The 20,661-nt window shown below is 35.1% G+C and overlaps 1 protein-coding gene across 4 annotated transcripts in view; it reads left to right on the top strand.

The window, feature by feature from the left end:
* TBC1D5 (TBC1 domain family member 5) overlaps positions 1–20,661 on the top strand; it is a 307,207-nt gene that overhangs the window by 190,047 nt on the left and 96,499 nt on the right. For all 4 annotated transcript variants that reach the window (XM_015281811.4, XM_015281808.4, XM_040696662.2 and 1 more), the window contains one exon: positions 18–190. In XM_015281811.4, the coding sequence (XP_015137297.1) occupies positions 18–190 (173 nt within the window). The remainder of the gene's footprint in view (positions 1–17; positions 191–20,661) is intronic.

Here is a 20,661-nt window from a genome sequence, read left to right as displayed (position 1 = left end):
GTTTTCTGTGTCTGCAGGAGAAAGATGTGATGATTACACCTATGCCGTTTGCAAGACCACAGGACTTAGGCCCATCTATTGCTATTGTAACTAAAGTAAACCAAATTCAGGATCAGCTGCTGAAGAAACATGATATTGAGCTGTACATGCATCTGAACCGACTGGAAATTGCTCCACAGATTTATGGACTGTAAGTGTTTGTATCACTTTACTTAATTCCTTCTCATTTTATTTCATTGTGAAGGATGATTTTGTCCTGAAGTTCAGAATTAGAGGAATGAGGGTAAAAAGTACTTAACTCTTAGACCTTATTTAATTGACAGCATTACAGTAAATGAAACCACAAAGATGTAGTTGTGACAATGATGTTCCCTCTGCAGATCAAGTCCCTACAGTTATGTATTGGAGAATTTGTAAAGGATTCCCATTGTAGTTATGAAGTACATATTCAATTGTGAATATTATCACATATTCTACCTGTGATTTTCCTGTAAGAAGAAGTAGAGCAACAGGAAACAAAGAATGGGAGCAGACAAAAATTACCAGCATTGAATATTTTGCTTAATTTTATCACCAATTCACTCACTGTCAGTGAACTTTTCCCTATTGCAGTAATGGAGGTTTGGATACTGGTAATGCAGCTATCGTGGGGCATGTTAAAAGTTGTAACATAGTGATGATAAAGTGCTTGTACATAGAGTTAGCTCAGGTAGTCTTTCTTCCATTAAAGTGGCTCAGGTCTGTTCAGCTAGCTTTGTCCTGTGTGACCCCATTCTGAGGGAGGCTTTTTAGGTCAGGTGTGACGTCAGAGGTGGCTTTGTCTACGTATGTTTTCAATGTATGGCTGCTATCTTGGTGAATACAAAGCATACAACTTACATGAACTATGAGGTATTGTGAGTTGACTGTGATTTTGAGAAATAATTTTGCCTTCATAGTCTGGAATTATAGACAGATTATTCATTTTGATCATTCCTTAAGGAGCAAGATGTATTTATAGTTGCAGTGACAGAAATGTAAACTTGTACTTTTTCCAACTTTTTGCAATGACTTAAAATTAACATCAAATTTGCCTTAAATCACACCAAAAAAAAAAAGTTTCATACATAGGAACATGTTACTTTCACAGTAACATGTGAATTACTTTTAACAACTTGATGGAAAAAGTGGAAAGGAGGAGAAAAGGAGTCTTATTGCAGAACATAACTGCAGTACTTACAAATAAACTGAAATACTGCTGAGACATAATATGCCTTCAAGAGAAGAGTTGAACTGCAGATGAGTCACAGACTTACGAAGAGCATAGGAAGGCAAATGTTCTACAAAACTCACCTCAATGGTTTTGATATCACTGGGCTATAGGGAGAGGAAGAAAAATTAAAGAAACTCAAGGTATTAAAAGCACAAAGAGGACAGTTTGTCTTATTAAAGTATTTTTTTGCATAACGTGAAGTTTTTTGTTTGCTTAGTATCTTTGCTAGTCTGGAAGAGAAAGCAAGCATTGCTGATAAACTTCAGGGATGGCAGTGCGTAGGTGGGTGGTGTTAATAACTAGGAAAACAAAAAGCCAGGTTTTCTTTTTTTTCTGAAGGCCTATGGAAACACACAAAATAAGGTAAACCTTAGAAATTTGCAAACATATTTTGGGGCAAAAGTAATTTGTACTGTAGATATTCAGTTTAATATTTTGCCTTTCAGTAAGAGAAATAAATGAAAGAAAAGAATTAGAATTTAGCTCAAAAACGTGACATTACAATAGCAGAAGAATGATGCGGTCTGATGTGGCATAAATAGAACTGAATCTGAATAAAGAAAATTGCAGTTAAGGGAATGAATTATGAGAGAGAGCTTCAGGCTGACTATCAAGAAAACCTTACTAACAGGGAACTGTTAGACTGTAAAATAATATTTCAAAATTAACAACAGAAAAAACCATCAGAATATTTTAAACACAGGCTTTTGAAAAGCTCTCAGAAGTGGATAGTATTGTAAGGAACAAATCTGTGCTGGAAAAAACCGAAAGTAGGTTGCAAGTGAGGTCACATCCTTCTCTGATTTTTGATTTAATATAGAGGATGGGAGAAAAAGAAAGAGCAAGGAACTTGATTGTGTTGTATTATTCTCACCTTTAATGATGTCTAAGCTCTTCAGAATAATAATTCCCAGTAGTGAACCAGCTGACAGACTCAGATGCTGGATGTTTTCCTGTATTTAACATTTCTTAAACTATAAAAAGCATTTTTAAACATAATAGATTATTATTAATCACTGTTTATAACCAAAGTGCAGAATTTGTGTGAGGTTTTTTGTTGAAATGTATTGTTTTGCTGAAGTTTGTTGGATTTGCCAATAATGAATATTCATATGTAATCCTTCAATCACTCAGAAATACATACAGGATAAAAGGAAGACTAAAAACTTCCTTCAAAAGATACTAATATGCTGCTAGAGAAGAGTATCATCACAAAAGGCTTTCATTTAGTGGCAGTCTGCCCTGGCCTGAGCAAATTATACAGCCTGCTTATTTAAAAATGCAGTCATTTCTACTTTGCATCCTTTTATAACCTTTTGTGGTAAGATAGAAATTCTTGCTTACTCTTTCTACTTTCATGAAGTTGATTTTAACCTTTAATTTTCACAAATAATCATTTCTTTATCAAACAATATGGAGACTGATTCTGCTGGGACATCAGGTATCCCTGTTCTGCATTTCCATGTTCAGAAATGGTCCTTTAAAATAACGTGTAGCTACCCACTTCTTGAAAATATGATCACTTGCTAACAAGAGAAATTTTAACAGATGTTTCTGTACTCAGAGTATGACTCATTAAATAGCATTACTGTCCAATGGTGAGAAGGTGTGACACCATTTTTATGGACAATACATATTACCATATTACAGTGTTTATTACATCAGCTAGTCCTCTGTAAACCATTATGTCATTAGCTATGTTTTAAAAGGAGTGGCTGAGTAGCCTGAGTCTATTCAGCTGGGGGAAAAGAAGACTGAGAGGCCATCTGATAAATGGTTATAAATATCTAAAGGGAGGTGGGAGGCAAGTGGATGAAGCCAGACTCTTCTCAGTGGTGTGTAGTGATAGGACAAGGAGTAGTGACCTAAAACTTGAACATAGGAAGTTCCATACTAACATGTGGAAGAACTTCTACACAGTAAGGGTGATGGAGCACTGGAGCAAGTTGCCCAGTGATGTCGTGGACTCTTCTTCTACAGAGATATTCAAGACTCATCTGAATGCCTACCTGTGCAACCTATTGTGGGGTACCTGCTTCAGCAGAGTGTTGGTCTCGATGATCTCTTGAGGTTCCTATCAAGCCCTGTGATTCTGTGAAAAGGAAACTTCTTTTCCCTGATACTTCCTATTTTGTGAAGTTTTAGCTTATGAGAGTGGATTGCTTTATCTTCTGGAAGGCAGTATTGAGCAGGCTTCACATTACGTAGATATCTCATTTCATTGCTGAGCAGAAAGAGAACCCTGATAGGTCTAGTAAGGTGCATTAGTGCCCTGGATATGCCATATTTTTGTTCTCTGGTGATGCAAGTTGATGTTACATACAGTAGACTTAAGATAGGAGTTTTTGTAAGTAGAAATTTTGTGAGACAGCAGATTCATTCACTTGCAGTCAGCCACTGCACTTCCCAGTGATAATTATTCAGCTCCTATTAATATCAGCTAAAATGGAACCAGCAATACAGAGATAAAGGCTTTTGTCCTATCATTCTTCAGTCTTCTTTATTTGCCATGGAGTTTTTTGACCCTAAGATAATGTTTTGCAGAATAACATTGTTTAATGTTCCTGGTATCACTGCAAATCACACGCAGCCTAACCAGACTATAATAATTATCTAATCACATCTAATTTTCTACTTTGTAAAGTAAAGTACAAGAATAGTTTGAAAGTAAAATTGAATTGATTACATTAACAGCTCACTGACATGCTTCCTGATAATAAACTTTTCTCTAAATAAAAACAAAAAAAAGCTGAAATTGAACAAAAAGATTAGATATTCTGAAGGGCTGACAGTTTCAATATTTAGTTTAATTACAAAATTAGATGAGTTAGAAAAGATTAATGTACTAGATTATATGGTATTCTAATGTTAATTTCTTTGACCCTTACATCTAATTCATGTTAAAGTACAAAATAATTATTGCAACACCATTCTGCAGCTTCTGCAGTGGGCAGTGTTTGCAGTGACAAATTAAGCAGGTCACCTTCCCAGAGCGAGACAGAACAAAAGTTGAAAAAGTCTTCATATATCCATATTTTCGGACTTTTCCCTCATTCTCGGTAATTTGTAGTATAGGATTTCTTATCAGTTTCATTTAAAAGATTAATTAGTTGGGAGAGCCCCTCATAATATCATTATAACTACTTTATTTTATGTACTGAGAGTTTCAAAGTGAATTATATCCATATTACATCAAATGAAATCCTCATAGAACTGCATGCAATAAGTACAACCAGCTCATGTAAATATATATGATATAACTGTAAAGAAATAACACACACAACGGTAATGACAAGGCATAAATATGAAGTGCTTTATTTAAGAACAAAAATTAACTGATGGCATAAACTCACTAGCTTCTGCATCATAACTCTGATGGCAGATTATATGCTGATGTTATACTGGTTAAGGAAACTTTTAAGCATATATCCATCAAACAAAAAAGCACTTGCAGAAGTGAGTGTAAATATTTCATGATAGCTTAATCTCAGTACAAAAGAGGCCTTCTCAGAACATTCAGTGCCAATGACTTGCCTCCCACTGCCACTCCACTTTTCGATGATCAATCAGATAGTCGTACTGCATGCTGCAGTTTGAGATTCAGTTTCAGCCCTTTAGGTTGATACCGCAATTATACTTCAGGAATAAAACTGTCTCATGAAGCGAAGGAAAAAAAATGAAGAGAAGGTTACAAACCAAGTCACAAGGTACATTTGAAGCTAGCATTAGAAAGGTTATGTTACAGCAAAGTCAACAGCAGATGTGCTGCTCCACTATTACTATTCTTAGTTGCTTTGCTGTGAGCACTGCTGTGGGGCGTCCACCTGTTTTAGTTTCTCTCCCATGCCATTATGGTACCAGGCAGTATTCTTTTCTGTAACCATATTGGTCTCTGGAGGGAGAATTTAAAGGATTCAACCAATGCAGAACAGAAACATAAATCATATTCATTGTATCCAGAAAAAAACTATCTACGCTCATCAGAATAAGGGAAAAGTCTTCATGATCTTCAGATAAAGTTGAATTACCAGTCTTTCTAAAAAAAATTTTTGCAGATCATCCAGGATGCCTGGATTTGTTTTGGACTCTCACACTTCACACACACACACACACACACACACACACACACAAAAAGGAGAAAGAAAAAAAAGAGGAAAAAAAGAAACAGAAATAATATGTAGCATGGTGAAACCAATTCCAGTTTCTCTGTAATTTTTAATCCAGTGTCATCAATTAATTGGACAGCAACTACAATGAAGCCAACTTTGATCTACCATGCCTGTGGTAAGAGAGCCACCAAAATCTGGCCTCGCTATTAAGATAAACGAATGTTTTAGTATCCAGTGATGACTGAGACTAAGACAAAGTCTTGATGAACAAAGAAATAATTCCCATTTAAATTATGGGAAATTAATTGGGAAATTAATACTGTTTACTGGTATTTCTGGTTGCTTTCCAGTTATTATGTAGGTCACTCCAAAAGTAATGCCTCCTATTTATTTCCATGGAAACTACAACAGATACAAAGAGCACAATAACACGACTTACTAAAGCAAATTCTCCCCTATACAACACTGGTTTCCAACATAGTCACTACCATTAACTACGTATTTTTGCCAGCAATGAACAAGAGCCTGCATGCTATACTCATAAAAATCTGCATTGCTGTCTGAAGCGTGGCTTGTCTTTCATGTTGCTGTCACCAGTGCTGAAACATACCACTCACCACCTCACTGTGCTCATCTCCACTGTTTGGTCTCCATAAACATCCAACAAGATGAATGTCTATGGGTGCCGTTTTTCCTTCAAGGAATTCAGTTACACACCTTTGCTTCATCTGCACTTCCTTGTCAGATGCCATTTTGTCAGTGTGCCTCTCTTCTACAATCTGTTGCACAGCAACAAAATGTAATGGAATATTGGCAGGAAGATTTAATGTCATAAGTGTCCTAGTCTGTCTATCAGTAGAATGCTTGAAAAGGTTTAATGTCAGATGCAAAGGCTTTTTTAAGAAAGGTTACAATTCGCTGTTGGTTCCACAAATTAAAAAAAGATACAGTCTACTCGATTTTTAAATAAAATTTTTGGGAACTGACACAGAGGTGTGAAGACTTTACTATGATTTTTATCTGGTGTATTGAAATAAGTATTGTAAGAAGAAAACAAGTTCAAAATAAAGTGACAGAGGAAAACAAATCTGAAGCTATTTAGAAAGTCTCAGTATATTTTCATGGAGACAGGAGTTGCCTAACCTGTTGTTGATGTATCAGTTATATTGCAGTGGTTTACTAACTCTCACAGGTTTTGCTTTATGCAAGTAAATTTTGGGCAATTCTTGATGTGTCAAGGTAGATATCTGACTTTCAGGAAACAAGCAAATGATACGTACCTCTAGGAGTTGCTTTTCTTCTGTTTTAAAATGTGACTACCCATTTTTTGTTTTCTAATATGCTAGATAACTGTTGCTCATTCCCAAGTTTCCCCAGGAAGCTTTCTGGTTTGTTGACTGAAATATTTTTATCGTTACTCTTTTGTGTCACTTGCTTTTTCCACTCGTGTTGAATATTAGGTTGAAAATTATCGTGATGAGTTTTCCATTTTATCCTTTTTTCCACTCTCACAAGTAGTACTGTAGATTTATTTTAGACTTAAGATTTGAACATATACATAATGTGAATGCCCACTCTATAAACAGAATGAGGGATTGGCTGAGGTGTCAAAAGTGTTCATCTGAGTTTTGGTCTCCTGCCACCTAATTATGTGCTGAGAGGATAATGAGTAGTACTGGATGGCTGTGAGGATAGAATGCAGATTTGTCATTATGTTGTTCCTTGATGCAGGTGATGTGCTTCTCATATGAAGCACAGGGAACTGTCTTTATCAGGGAAAGAAATGAGCAAGAGGGCCTCCATTTTTACTTTCATCACACAGCCATAAAAAATCTGGTCACATATAACATAAGTAGGCTTACAGACCAGTGGATTTGAATAGAGTGTCTTCTGAAGCCTGTGATGAAATCAGGAGAAATATTTGGAGGTGTTTGGAAGTCTGCCTTTGTCTTTTTTTAGTCAATAGCTATAAAGCAGAAATTTAAGGTGCCCTGTATCAAGTACGGACTTCTTCTTTGCTTTCCTTATACCTAAATCACACCAGCAATTCAAGTTAATCAGTGCTGTTTAATTTAGTGCATCATTTGGTTTCTTCCAAGGACACAAATCTTATTTAAAGGTAATGGAACAAAGGTTAAGTAGCTGTTGCAGGAAACAGTTACCGCAAGCATATGCCTAGAAATGGTATTGAGCTAACATGTCCATGTTAACTTGGTATTATCAGGGAAAATGCAGCAGTTTGGGCTTAAGCATTTGCTAGCAACCAGAGCATTTCCCATAGAATCCATTCTGTGGATAATTCATGGTTTGATTTACCAGTGCTTCATTCTCACTGCTAATTCATAACCGTTCTATCTGATTCAAGTTAGAATGGACATGCATACATGTTACTAGTGCATCCTTTCTTTTCCTGTGAAGACATATCATTACAGCTGATAATAAAGTAATGAATAGAACCGTGTGCACCATACAGGAAGGGAAGATCATCTTGTCATCAGTATCTAAGATAAAAGCCGATACTCAGGAGTCTTGATAAACTAAAGACTAATGTACAGAGAAAAGAGATGTACAAGGATGAACTTCTACTAGAAAGCAGAGAAAAGCCTCATCATCAGTAATGGCAAGACACTGTTGACACAACTTGGCGACAATTTTAAATTGTAAAATTTAAAAACTATACTTTGTTCTTTAAGAACAGCTAGGACCAAATGGATGGTGCAGACAAGAGGAATTTTAATGCACATTTTGAACAACTGAGCATGAAATACGTAAGTGTACAACATAGGCCTGTTGGAAGCACAGGAGTTAGATTTCATTTGGAAAAAAAAATACATCAACATTTTGAATAGTTATTTTTTTCTTCCATGTTAGAGCAAACTGAGTCATTTTTTATTTTCATGGAAGAATGAAGAGAGGAATGACAGGGAACTGCATTTGAGAAAAAAGTGATAGGGAACTGCCTGGAGATGTGGGTTGACTACTTGAGGGATGGCATGGTCTTCATTGTATCTCTTTTGACCTAGGAGGAAATGTTGGTAGGCAGGCTCTTCTTGGTCATTTCCATCCAAGTTCTTAGTTTTAGTGGAAAATTACATCCTGAAAGCAAAATGAAAATGTTATCAAAAATTAATGAAACCATAATTTTGTAGTAATACAGCCACTCTGCATTTTCTCTAGAAACCTGTGTTTGCCAAGTGGAATGCAGATAACGTGGGGGGAGGGGAAAGAAGGCTATACAATGTCAGTAATTAAGAAGAATGCTATTTTTCTGCTTTTTTCACCCTACTAAAGTAGTAGTTTGCCAGACAACCAAGTCAGCCTGTCTGTTTCTTCTGCCTGTGATCTGAGAATAGTTCTTCAGCAGTGATTTCTATCCCTATGGACAATTTTCTTTCTCCTTCCAGTCTAACCAAATGTTACAGGCTGAGGTAAGGGATTTTTTTATTCTGAGTCTTCTCTGACATACTTATTTTACTGGCAGTTCTTGAGTTGGATAAATATATGTCAGTGTTTGAAATGTGTTCAATCTAAAAAGGTCCTGCTCTGTTAACAATACCATAAGCTGTGTTAAATTCTAAAATGAGCAAACTCAATCATAGTTCTCCATAACCTTGTGAACCTCTTTCCAACATTTGTTTTAGTTGTAGAAGCCTTAGCAATTTAAAAACAAAAAAAAACCTTTCTCCAAATACGTGCATGCCTTCAGTATCTTTTAAGGTTCCAATGTGCCAATGTGTTTTTGAGCAAGAATTTTTGAAAGTATCCTATGAAATATTAAAGCAGGCCAGCTATATCTGAAGAATAAAATCCATTAACACAGGTTACAGGACCAGGTTGCTCAGGAGCACTGCTGTTAATTAGGGAGCACAATTTTGTATAACCTTTGCATGTTATATGAATTCACAGTCCTTACTCTAGGTAAAGGATAAGAAATGATGTTTGTTAAAATTTCTAAAAATAGTGTTATTTTACCATACTAACACCATAAAGATCATCGCAAGATTTCATCACATCGCATACTGAATGTGATAGCATGAGGCCTTAAATGGTTGAGTTATATAACTTAGCATGAAGATCCCAAAATTTCTGCAGAAAGAGGAAATCTGTGCACAGTGCTGCAAAATAGAATTGCTCAATATAGAAGAATGAAAGCAAACAAGAGCAGGAGCTGGTTTCAAACACATTTTGAGATCAATGAATGAATGAATGAAACTTGAACATTTACTGAAAGTCAAGGGTATTGCTCTTCTATTTTCTTCCTCTGAAAATACTCTTAAAATATCATTTCCAGCTTGATATTGACTTCTTATGATACCTTCCTTGAATTTCCAGAGTTATGTTTATAAGGAATAGAGCCAGTGGATGCACCTAGGTCTTATTATTCAGCATTGAATGTATTGACAACTGTACACTAAATCTGCACAGATTTCGTAGAAGCAGTCCTATATAATATCAGGAAATTACTAACACCACCTTGGGAAGTACACAAGAGAGTGTATCTTTTGATAGGCCTTATGCTGGCATCTGTAATTTTTATTTATCTGCTTTTCTTTACTTTTCATCACTTCATTTGAAACTAGGACCATGTTAGTGTGCTTTTTATGATTAGCTTTGTATAAATATTTTTGTTCCTGAAATCTGACCTGTCTAGTACGGTGATCTTTGAATGTCACACAATCAAGATCCTTTGCTACTAAAAGGAGGAAGAGAGAAAAGAGATTATCATATTTGTTGTTCTTTAAGTTTATAATTGAACAGAATACAATGTAACATCATATGTTATATAATGCAGTACACAGAAATCCCCTTTGCTCTTGCTTACTGTAACTCCTACCAATAAAGTTACCTGGATTGATTGGCAGAGGATGAGATGCTTGCAAAAGGTATTTTGATACCTGCACACATACCTACATGTGTATTGAATAACCAGAATATCTGTAATATTTTTATGTTAATAAATATTTTTACAGTATTTAAATCTAAATTTCAGACATCTAATTACAGTCCTTAGTTGTTTACAGATTACATAAAAAACTCTATGTGAGCTGTTAGATTTTAAGGTTAGGCCTTCTCACTTATTCCTATTCTCCAAACAAGTACGTGTGGCAGTGCAATGCAAGATTCACAGCATTAAGTAGAAGTATATGGGATAACTCAAATCAAGCCATTTTGCCCATTGTTTTTCTTACCTCTGAGAAAAATCGCAGTGGTAATCAGACAACAGAAGAAAAGAATTCACACAGTTTGCAACATTTCAACATACTTTATGCACAAAAACATAAATGAGGACCCATTTATATGTGTATAAACTGAACAGAAGAAAATACAATAGCATCTGTGACCTTAACAATTCCATATATTAGTATTAACAGTTCGACATGTTAGTATATTGAAAACTTGTTTAAAATAATTGAAATATTTCATCTTCCTTTTTCTTTTTCTTCAATAACTATAATCAGAAAAACCTTTTTTAATAGAGTATTCACATATCCAACCAAAGTAGTTAGTAATACATCTTGCTTTACTGTACGTCTGAGCTCTGGGACTGTCCCACTGGAATACATCCTCTGATTTATTTTCTGTCTAAACTACTTTTTACATTATGACTGCACTGCAGTCTTTGATATTCCCTGTGACATCATGAGACAGCTGTGTTACATTGTGTTTAAGCAATACTAAAGCTTTAAACTTTAAACGAATATTTTTCTTCTTAGAGGTATAAATAGAATATGTAATAAGCATCTGTGGGATATGCAATTAATGTCACTTGTGAGGAGAGGCCTTCATGATGCACTTGGGTTTTGGCACTCTTAAATTATGAGCTCTTTACTACACTCATGGGATAAATTCCATATCCCCCAGATGCTTATTATGTATCTTCCATGTCCCTTAATTCCTATTAGCTGGATTAGGAGTTGTTGTGATGTTGAGGTTTATGGTAATTTAACTGGGGTATTTCTTGGTTATCAATAAATAAACTTCAAAAGTTTAGTAATTTTTATTTTCTAGCAATTCCAATGTATATAGCTGTAACAATTTACATAAGATGCTAGTTGGATGTACTAAAAAACTTTGGTCAGCTGTGCACATTAGTGTATCCATTATCTAAATTAAAAAAAAAAAAAAAAAAAAAAAAAAAAAACCATGCAGATATATAAAAAAGTGAAAGATTTCAACAGGAAAGAATGCACTGAAGTGTAAGGCTTGGGGTTAACCAAGATGGTATTTCCTTTAGCTTCCAAAAATTTTCCAAAAAACTATTTGCCTAGGAAATAAATATTTTGTTGCTCAATGATGATATTATTAATGTTCTAGTCACAGTCATTATCTGGAGAGTTTGTCAAACTGGTACAGAATGGCCTAGATTAGTTATCAACTCAAGAGCAAATAAGATTTTTAAAAGACTCAATAAAGTCCAGTGATTAATTGTTATATATTCTGATTCATGCCTATCCCATTTTATCTAATTTAATAGAAGTCTAAAATGATGATTAATCCTTTCACACCAGCAGTTGCTGGTACATCCATTACATGTCCAATCTGAATTCCTCTGCCAAGGAGTTAACTACTATTTTGAACTTGGTGTGAAAAATATCGTTATAAATTTCATTAACCTGATCATCAAATTTAAAAAAGTCAACTCGTAAAATCCATTACTACATATCATGCATCGAAGATTAAAAACTGGTCCTCGGTGGGCAGGAATAGCCAGGATTTAATTCCCATAGCATATGTTTGAAGTGCTCATATGACATTATTGTATCTGTAATTATCAGAATTTTATGTTTATTAACCCAAGTGAATTAAGAGTCTTGTTTTGAGTAAAATTTAGCATGCATGTTAAATTGACCATTAATTCTGAGCAAATCAATGTATATGTATTTATAACAAATTGAAGATATTTGTTTAGGATATTGTAATAATTTTAGTGTTTAGGGAATTGTGTTCCTGTAATTTTTCCTTCTTGGATGAAATAATTTACTTCTTCAGTGTTTCCAGTTGGCTACCTTGGTGTAAATTCCCATGCCTGACATAGATTTAAATCTTCTGGGGGAAACTTGAAATATTTCATGTTTGCACTATATCTCAACTACAAGTAAGTCTTCATCTTCAATTAGATGTGGGTTTTATTTTTTTTTTTTCCAAGTAGGTAATATTGCACTGTTCTTCACTGCTGCTTGGCTCTCTCTGAGAGAGACTTCCCTACACTGTGCATTAAGTATGCCTGAGGAGAGAAATAGGCACAGAAATTCACTCTTGTTCAGAGTTCTGAATAGGTTTGTTAGTAGAAGGGCATGATAGAAATTCAGTTAACTCATGAAAGATATGAGGCCTGAGTTAAACAGTTTAGAAAATAGCTAACAGTAAAAATAGCAGAATGTTATGAAAGCCTTTGTAGATGTCACCTGTGACCTAGATGGAAGTTCTTTCAAAAATAACCTACTGCAAAGTTCAGTTCAACAATATAATTCAAATTCACTTATATTCATAGCATTCATAACTCCCTAATTTCAACCAGTGCAATGCACTGTATAAAATGTGGTTGGAACTCCCAGTCTGGCTCCACCTAGGAGTTCTACAGAGATCTCAGATTTTCTTCCCACATAGGCTGTCTCTCCTTTTTTCTACTACACTACCTGTGGATGGGGCCATGAGCATCCATTGGGAGAAACAAAACAAATGGCAACCTTTCTAGTTTGCCAACTTGTTTTGATAGGAAATGGTCACTGAAAAGAAAAAACTTGTAAAATAGTGTATGCAATACACTGCAGAAGAAAAGTAGGAGGTATGTAGTTGGGACACAGAGCCTTTAAGAAGCTGTTTAAAAACTCAGTTTTTTAACACACAGCTGCAAAATGCAATTTCTTACTTGACAGCAGGGATAAAAGTCAACTGGTTTCCTCATCACCAAATCTATCTCAGATACATGGAATAGCTACTTAGAGAGAGCCTGAACATTTTAAAGACATGGTTATTGTACATGTCAGTAAAAATGCCTGGTACTATCCTCTGGTCCACATCTGACAAAAGCTGAAGCAATTTATGGGAGGGGAGAAAACACAAACTATGCAGAATCATTATTTTTATTATTATTATTATTTAGCACTTCCCAAAAACAAACAAAGTTTTTGGAACAAATACAAAAATGTGTCTTCCTCTGTATGGGAACTGTTGAATTATGACCTGAGCCTCTGATTGACCACCTGAGGCAAGCGCTGAGTCAGCCACAGGAGCACAGGTGAAGGCAATTCACCTGTGTGACCAGAAGGGGTGGAGCCTGGCTGCACCTCTCCGAGACCCCATTTAAGGGCTGACTGCCACTGAGGAAGGATCTCTTTCTGGAGATTTATTCTTGTGGTGTTTTTGTATGCCTACAACACTGGTGAGCACCTTTTATTTATATCTGATTATCTTTTCCAATACCATAATCTTACCAGCCTAACTTCTCTGTATACTGCATAACATCTGTATACTTATTAACTGTACACTCTCTATAAGAGCTTTTTGACTACATGATACACTTGGGCTCCAGCATAACAGGTGATTTTGCTGAACCAACTCTGGTCTCTGCTGTCTGTGCTGGGCACAGGTGTAACTTCAGATATTTGGAACTGTTAAAACTGTCACTGGACACTGCAGGAAGACATGCAGCTTTACTGCTTGGTATAGTTTCACCTTGCACATTCTTTCTTGACCTGTCCCAGTCATTGTGCCTATTTCACTTGTTCTCTGGAAAGAAAATGTTGAAGTCAGAAGGAGTGAAGAGACCCCTTTCCATCCCCGTCTTACCTGCCTGATGAAACACCTTGTTTCTACAGACATCACAGCAGTACAGAAGTGTTTCAGAACAGCCAAGAGACTCATAAGGGATCTTTGTTATGTATTTGGATTTGGGTGCATTGGATTTGGAAACACATATTTGTGCTGTAAGGTTTAGGCTCTCTTGGCATAAAGAAAGGAGGAGTGCTCCCAGATGATTTTATTCTTGGATGGACCAAAACTTCTTTCTAAGGTTCACCTTCAAATCAAAAAAAGTTTGTCCATTGTAAAATCCTTGCCTTTACAACCTTGTTGACTGAATTATCTTTGATCTATTTTTTGATGTTATCTTTGATCTAAATTATCTTTTGATCTATTAAATGCTAGGCTTAGAAGAGCTCTTTTTTTCTAACAAATGCTTTAAATGTCTGCAGTACCTAACATAAACTCCACCACCCTGAGTAAAAAAAAAAAAAAAAAAAAAAAAAAAAAAATTGTCCATAGAGGTTGCAGGTAAATGGATATGAAGAAGTAGCATCTCCCAAGAATTCATCTCTGCATACACTGTGGACTTTAATAATACCCAGCAATGTTTCATGGGATCCTAATAGATTTTGTAACTTGTTTAAGTGTTTGAACACTACAGAAAATTACTTTTTCTAAGCTTTTTAGAGGAATTAATTATCACACCTGGGAAAAGAAGAGCAGTGCTACATTTCCTTAAATGAGATTTAAGAGGTTAAAGTTAAGGTTACTGATAAAGAGAAATGAAAGTTTGCTTTGGTTTTAGTCTCAGATAGCATTTGTATGTCCATTCCAGAAAAAAAGAAAAAAAAAAAAGCACTATTTTTTCTTGAGATGCTTTCAATACATGGCTTTCAGGCAGAGGTAACTGCCTTGGCTGCTGAATCACATCAGAAGTGAAATAGTGCAAAAAGAAAATTTCACAGATGTGTTTACAGCTTCCAAGTGCCCGTTCATTTGATTATTTTTTCTTAAATTTCAGAACTGGTAAAATTGCATGATTTTCACAAAAAAGCATAGTAAGTCTGGGAGCAAGTCAAGCTCTCATCAGAATCCAAGACAGTATGGTAAATACATAGTTAGAAAAATGTTTAGAAACTGTTAAACGCACATTGAGTGAAGATTTGGGTCAAGGAGTGGGGGAGAATGAGAGAGAAATGAGATATAGGGGAAGGCCTATGTGTAAGGTCAGAATTGCTGAATATGGAGAATATAAGTTGCATTTTCAGCGCAGTTCAGATATTAAATAATGCTGGAGGTGTCCAGTTGCAGCACTCATATGGTAGTCAAAGGAGTGAAATTAATACCCGATTTTAAACCTGAACATAGATGTTGTATTTATGTTAAATAAGTAAAGAGTAGCCTTAAACACATACTACCTCATTCTTTGTGTATGTGCAGGTGTGGGTGAAGCATTACAAAAGCATATACTATTTAACATATATATATATATATATATATATACACATATATATTTCTTTAGCTGACTCCTTGGTAACATACTGGTGCAAGAAAGGAAAATAAAGATGTGGTTAAACTGATTTTGGTGTGTGTGCAAGGGGAGGAAAGAAGGTTCTTCCTTTTTTCCCTGTTTCCTCCAGTTATAAAAATTACACTGATTACACATCATAAAGCCTATCTGTAATAAAACGCATCAGCTGGCCAAGGTTTTCATCGCTCACTCAATAATCCATTAATACAGCAACGCTGCCCAGGCATCTTTATAATACCAACTCGGAGGTAATTTTAATCAGCTAGACCAGCTGGTATTTAACAGCAGCTGCTGGAGATGCCACAAATATACTCAATAGCTGACATCTTTATTTGCAGTTTTTCAAGGGGAGAAGAGATCCTCCTGTGGTTACTTATATTAAGCTTTTTTTTTATTATTACATATTTAAGTGTTGGTTCTGGAGGATAATACCTGAATAAAGGAGTGAATAGAGTTAATATAAAAAATAAAATTACACTCTTGGAATCAGAGGGTTTTTTCATGAAATCTTTGTAAATGAACAGAAAAATAAAGAGTAGATTCTGGCTTTGTTGGAGTTTAGAACCTTTTCTCAGTACATTTACACTAAGCTCAGACATTGCTCACAGTATAAAATGTGTTCTGCAGTGCTGCATTGCCCTGTCTTACTGAAGCTTTCCTGTCTCTCTACACCATAAATACATGAAAAATATTGCTTTTGATAGAATAAAGTGATTTCTGCTCACATATGTTCAATTTCAACTGACATGTGCTTCTTTTGTCCTCAGTTTTGGTTTAGACTGTATGCAGGAGTATATATGTGTATATATCTGTGCTTAAGTACATGGATGTTTGTGTATAAATAATACACAGTATGTTTATTTGTACTTCTCATCTCTTATAAAGCTGAGTAAAGTGCTGCTTTCTGCTGCAGTAAATGTGGAATACTATTTCTTGTTGGGTTGAGGGGGGACTAGCAGAGGCAACACGAAGTTAACAGTCACAAACACATTATAAATAAAAATTTAATTACACTTGGGGGAGCTTGGCTTACAAAGCTCACAAATCCATAATGGAGCTTGCTGGTAATAAAGGCCTGATCTGTTTGTTAAACTACAATATCCCTGTCCTTCTGTATCTCTTCTTCTGTATAAAACTTCAATTTCTGCATTGATTACCCATTGCAGAAAGGACTGACTTCACTGGTAAACAGTTTTTTTTCTGTCAGATACCAAATGCTATCTTTCTTTATTAAGCAAATAATTGTAACTCTTAGGTAGAGCAAGGGTGGTGCAAGAAGTGTGAGTATATCTATTTTTTTGTTGGCTATAATATAGCAGAGTGGATGGAGATGTGTTTAATATCAATTTGACTTGCTGGAGATAGGCTTTTGTTAATGTATGAACAAATTCTAATGTAGCAGCTTCTTTGTTATGAAGATAACAGTCATGAATGTGGAAGAAAATGCACTCTTATTAAACTTGTTAAAGATGTAAGTGTTCCTAGAACAGTAAAATGAAAAGTACTAAACAGTTTTTCTTTCTTTTAGACTCAGAATCTCATAGGTGAACATAGGGAGACAAAAGAAATGAACTTGAGTACATGGATATAAATCCTTAAAAAAAATTAGAGGTTATACTAGTCATTTGTAGGTAACTCATTTATTAGTCTCAGTGAGGTACTTCTCTACTCAAATACAGATGTGTCTGAGACTGTGACTGACTACTTCAACTTAAAATCCAGCAGTAGAATGAATTACTGCAGTTGTGATTTGACTAAAAAATACTTAGCAAGCATGTTTTCTCTTATTTGTTCTGAAAACAGTCTGTTTAAGTTTGTTTAGTGTGTTTGACAACAGACAGTTTGATATATTGCCGGGCACAGCAGTAGGTTGGACTTGAGTAGTATTAGCTTTCAGTGTTTTGATTAATGGTAATCGTTTCAATGAAAAGGCATGTTTTACGTACATCTCGTAGTTCTGAAAAACAGAAGTCAACTTGCAAGATCTGTAATTACTGTTCTGAGTTAGCATATAAAAAAAGCTTCAAGAGCACGCAGGCAAATCACAGTAGGGCTTTTGTACGTCTGTTTATTTTGTATTGTATTACATTTTGCATTTTGTAGCTTTTAAACAGTAATCTTTGTCTAAGAAAATAAATCTTAGTTTTCATCTGTTGTTGAATGCTGCAATGTGTTTAAGGCACATTTCTGAATTCCACATGGTAATTCAAATTTTAGTATGGTGAAATTTTTTCTTTCCAATCATCAATAACAATAACAGAAGGTCAACTTGGAGACTCCCATGTCTCCTCTAATCCCAACAGTCCTACAGGGAAGAAAAACATATCTGTACACCTTGAAAGACTGTTTTCTTTGGTTAGAAAAACACTTACTTATCCCACTCTCAGAATGTATTTCTAGTTCTCTTAAGATACTATTTTGTATGAAAAATAAATATTTCATTTTCAGTATATAGTCAGGAAAAAGGGAAAAACTGATTATTTTTGTATTTAGGTAAATAAAAGATTGTAATGATATGTTTAGATGTAAGGCATATAGTACAGAATGTCAACTATTATTACTAATACCATCTTTCATTTATATAGTACTTTCATCCTAAAAGACTCTAGTTTCTAGAAAATGTAGATTTAAGCCAAAAACACAATTAAAAATATATCTCCTTGTCCCTGCATGTTAGCTTCAAAGTACTGCGTGTCACTTAGACAGACAGTACCAAAATATCTTTCTTCTGCTTTGCAGATGCAAAAATGTACCATGAAATGAGTATTCTGAAAATACTGTTAAACCATCTCTAGAAGAAGAGAAAATTGGTTTTATAGGTTCCTCATTTTATGGCATGCTTTCTTCTCAGATTTTAATATTTTGCAACACATTCTGAAAGAAGAAATGAATAGATAGTGCTTTTCTACATCTGAAACGTGTAGGGGCATCACAACCTACCTGAATTGTTCCCTAGGCAGTATTAAAAAGAAAGCAGTAATATCTAAATTGTAGAGGGAGGCAACTAGATTTCTAAGTGTGGCGCCAATGTTTGTAGTCAACAATGAGACATAAAAAAATTGTAGCCCATGTTGATAACAGCAGGGTTTGAGGCTTGTATTATTAGAGCTCGCCTAAAAGTATTAACATACAACTCATGTATAGCCTTTGTATAAGCTATGTTCTATTATATATTTTGGGGGGAAATAAAAATCTGTAAAGCATGAAATTGTGGCATTTCAAAACGATTATTTCTAAAAGTGAATTATCTCATCTCATAGTAGTACTAGCTTGGATTTCCATGTTAGTTGTCAGGTGGTTTATTTCTGAGCAAAATACAAATTAATAAGTGTACATTTTAATGCTTACCTAAGCCAGTGACAAGAAAATAAATACTACTTTTTATTTACCTTGCAGTTAACAACCATGTGTCATTGTGGCATCTTTTATTGAAAGGAACTTTATTTAAGTAGCATAAACTTGTTGGATGGGCTTCAATTAAATGATGATTTGTTAATGCAAATGTGTAGCGAATGACTGGTAGTACATCTGTCTCTTCATCCATAGGCCATTACTGTGCAGCATTAGCACATGATTGTAAAAAACTGGAAATCATTATATGCAGGTAGTACATATTCAATCAATTCTGACCTTATGTCTCTGACGAAATAAAAAAAAAAAAAGTATGCAATGTAAATGATATTTAATCTGAACACACACAGGAAAAAAAAAAAAAGAAAGAAAGAGAATCCTTGAATATCTGTGATTCAAGCTGTTAGATGATGTGAGGTGACTGCTGTTTGGGATTGATTGTTATTGGTGGCCCCAGTGGGGAACAGCCAGCACATTAATCCTGTGTTACTCCTCCCTCATGCTCCTCCAATCCAAATAGTATTTTTGTTTATATTAGGAAATAAATACTGTTCTGTTTATTTTAAAATTTCTCTATTTTTTAGGTTGAAAGGAAAAAGCACTGTGTTGATGACCAGTGTTAACCAGTTAAGCAGACAGTGACAATTAATACAACAAAAAAATTGTACAATTAGCTTCAGCTCCATAAGTGTCTAATGAGCCATTTGTCAGTCTTTTGGTGAAATAAACTACTCTATCTTAATTCTCCACTCTTGCAGCAAATAAATAGAAGTTATGAAACACCCGGGCACCAATAAAATATAATTTATTTTGCAGGGCATGGCAGAACTCCTTACATATCTAAAATGAGCATGTTATTTACAAACGACTTGTGATACTCATATAAAAAAAAAAAAAAAAAAAGGATTTCATTCTGCAGTAGATATGTTTCCTTCCTGATTTGTTCAATCATTTAAATATATAATTGCTCCTAAAGGCATGTGAGTTAAAATGACTTCTCCTGATGTGATTAACTCATAAAGCCAAAAAGAAGCTCAGAAAGGAACCTGTGAAATGCTAGGGATTGGCAGTCTGCAATGCAAAACATTGCAAACATTAGGAAGGACAAAATATTTCCATTTGAGAGTACTTCTTTTCTGCTGTTCCATTCCTGCCCTTCCTGGACTTTTCAGATGTACAGATACCATGCCATGAAAAAACCACCACAGTGGCAATTGCTTTCCAAATACCTTGGTTGGTTTTGATGAAGACAGGGGCCTCAGGAAGGCTATCTGCAATGCCATTAGCTGTGAAGAGCAAGGTTATTCTCCTTTCCTTCCCTATTCAGATAGCCTTTTTCTAACAGAAATTGGTGTAAATATTTCAGGCCACCTAAGTCTTTCTCACTCATAATTTTAAAGGAAGGTTGTCTAAGATTTAGTTCAGCCGTGTGATGTCCTTCTGACCAACTGTCTTGCTATGCTGTTTTAAAACTGTTGGTCAATAAGTATTTGAACAAAAGACATAAAAAAGAGGGTAGACCAGAACATGACCTGTGGTTAGATCTCTGTTACTCAGTTTCAGTGGGAGGGAATTTTCCAAAGAGCAGAAGCTGCAAGGAGACAACTCTTACTGAGAGGCCAGGGGAGAGGAGCGAGATGGCTGATGTTGTGTGGATAGAAGAGGGAGGGAAT

Source organism: Gallus gallus, chromosome 2 (genome assembly GCF_016699485.2).
Source record: "Gallus gallus isolate bGalGal1 chromosome 2, bGalGal1.mat.broiler.GRCg7b, whole genome shotgun sequence".
Taxonomy (NCBI): Eukaryota; Metazoa; Chordata; class Aves; order Galliformes; family Phasianidae; genus Gallus; species Gallus gallus.
This window is presented reverse-complemented; position numbering and strand designations above follow the sequence as displayed.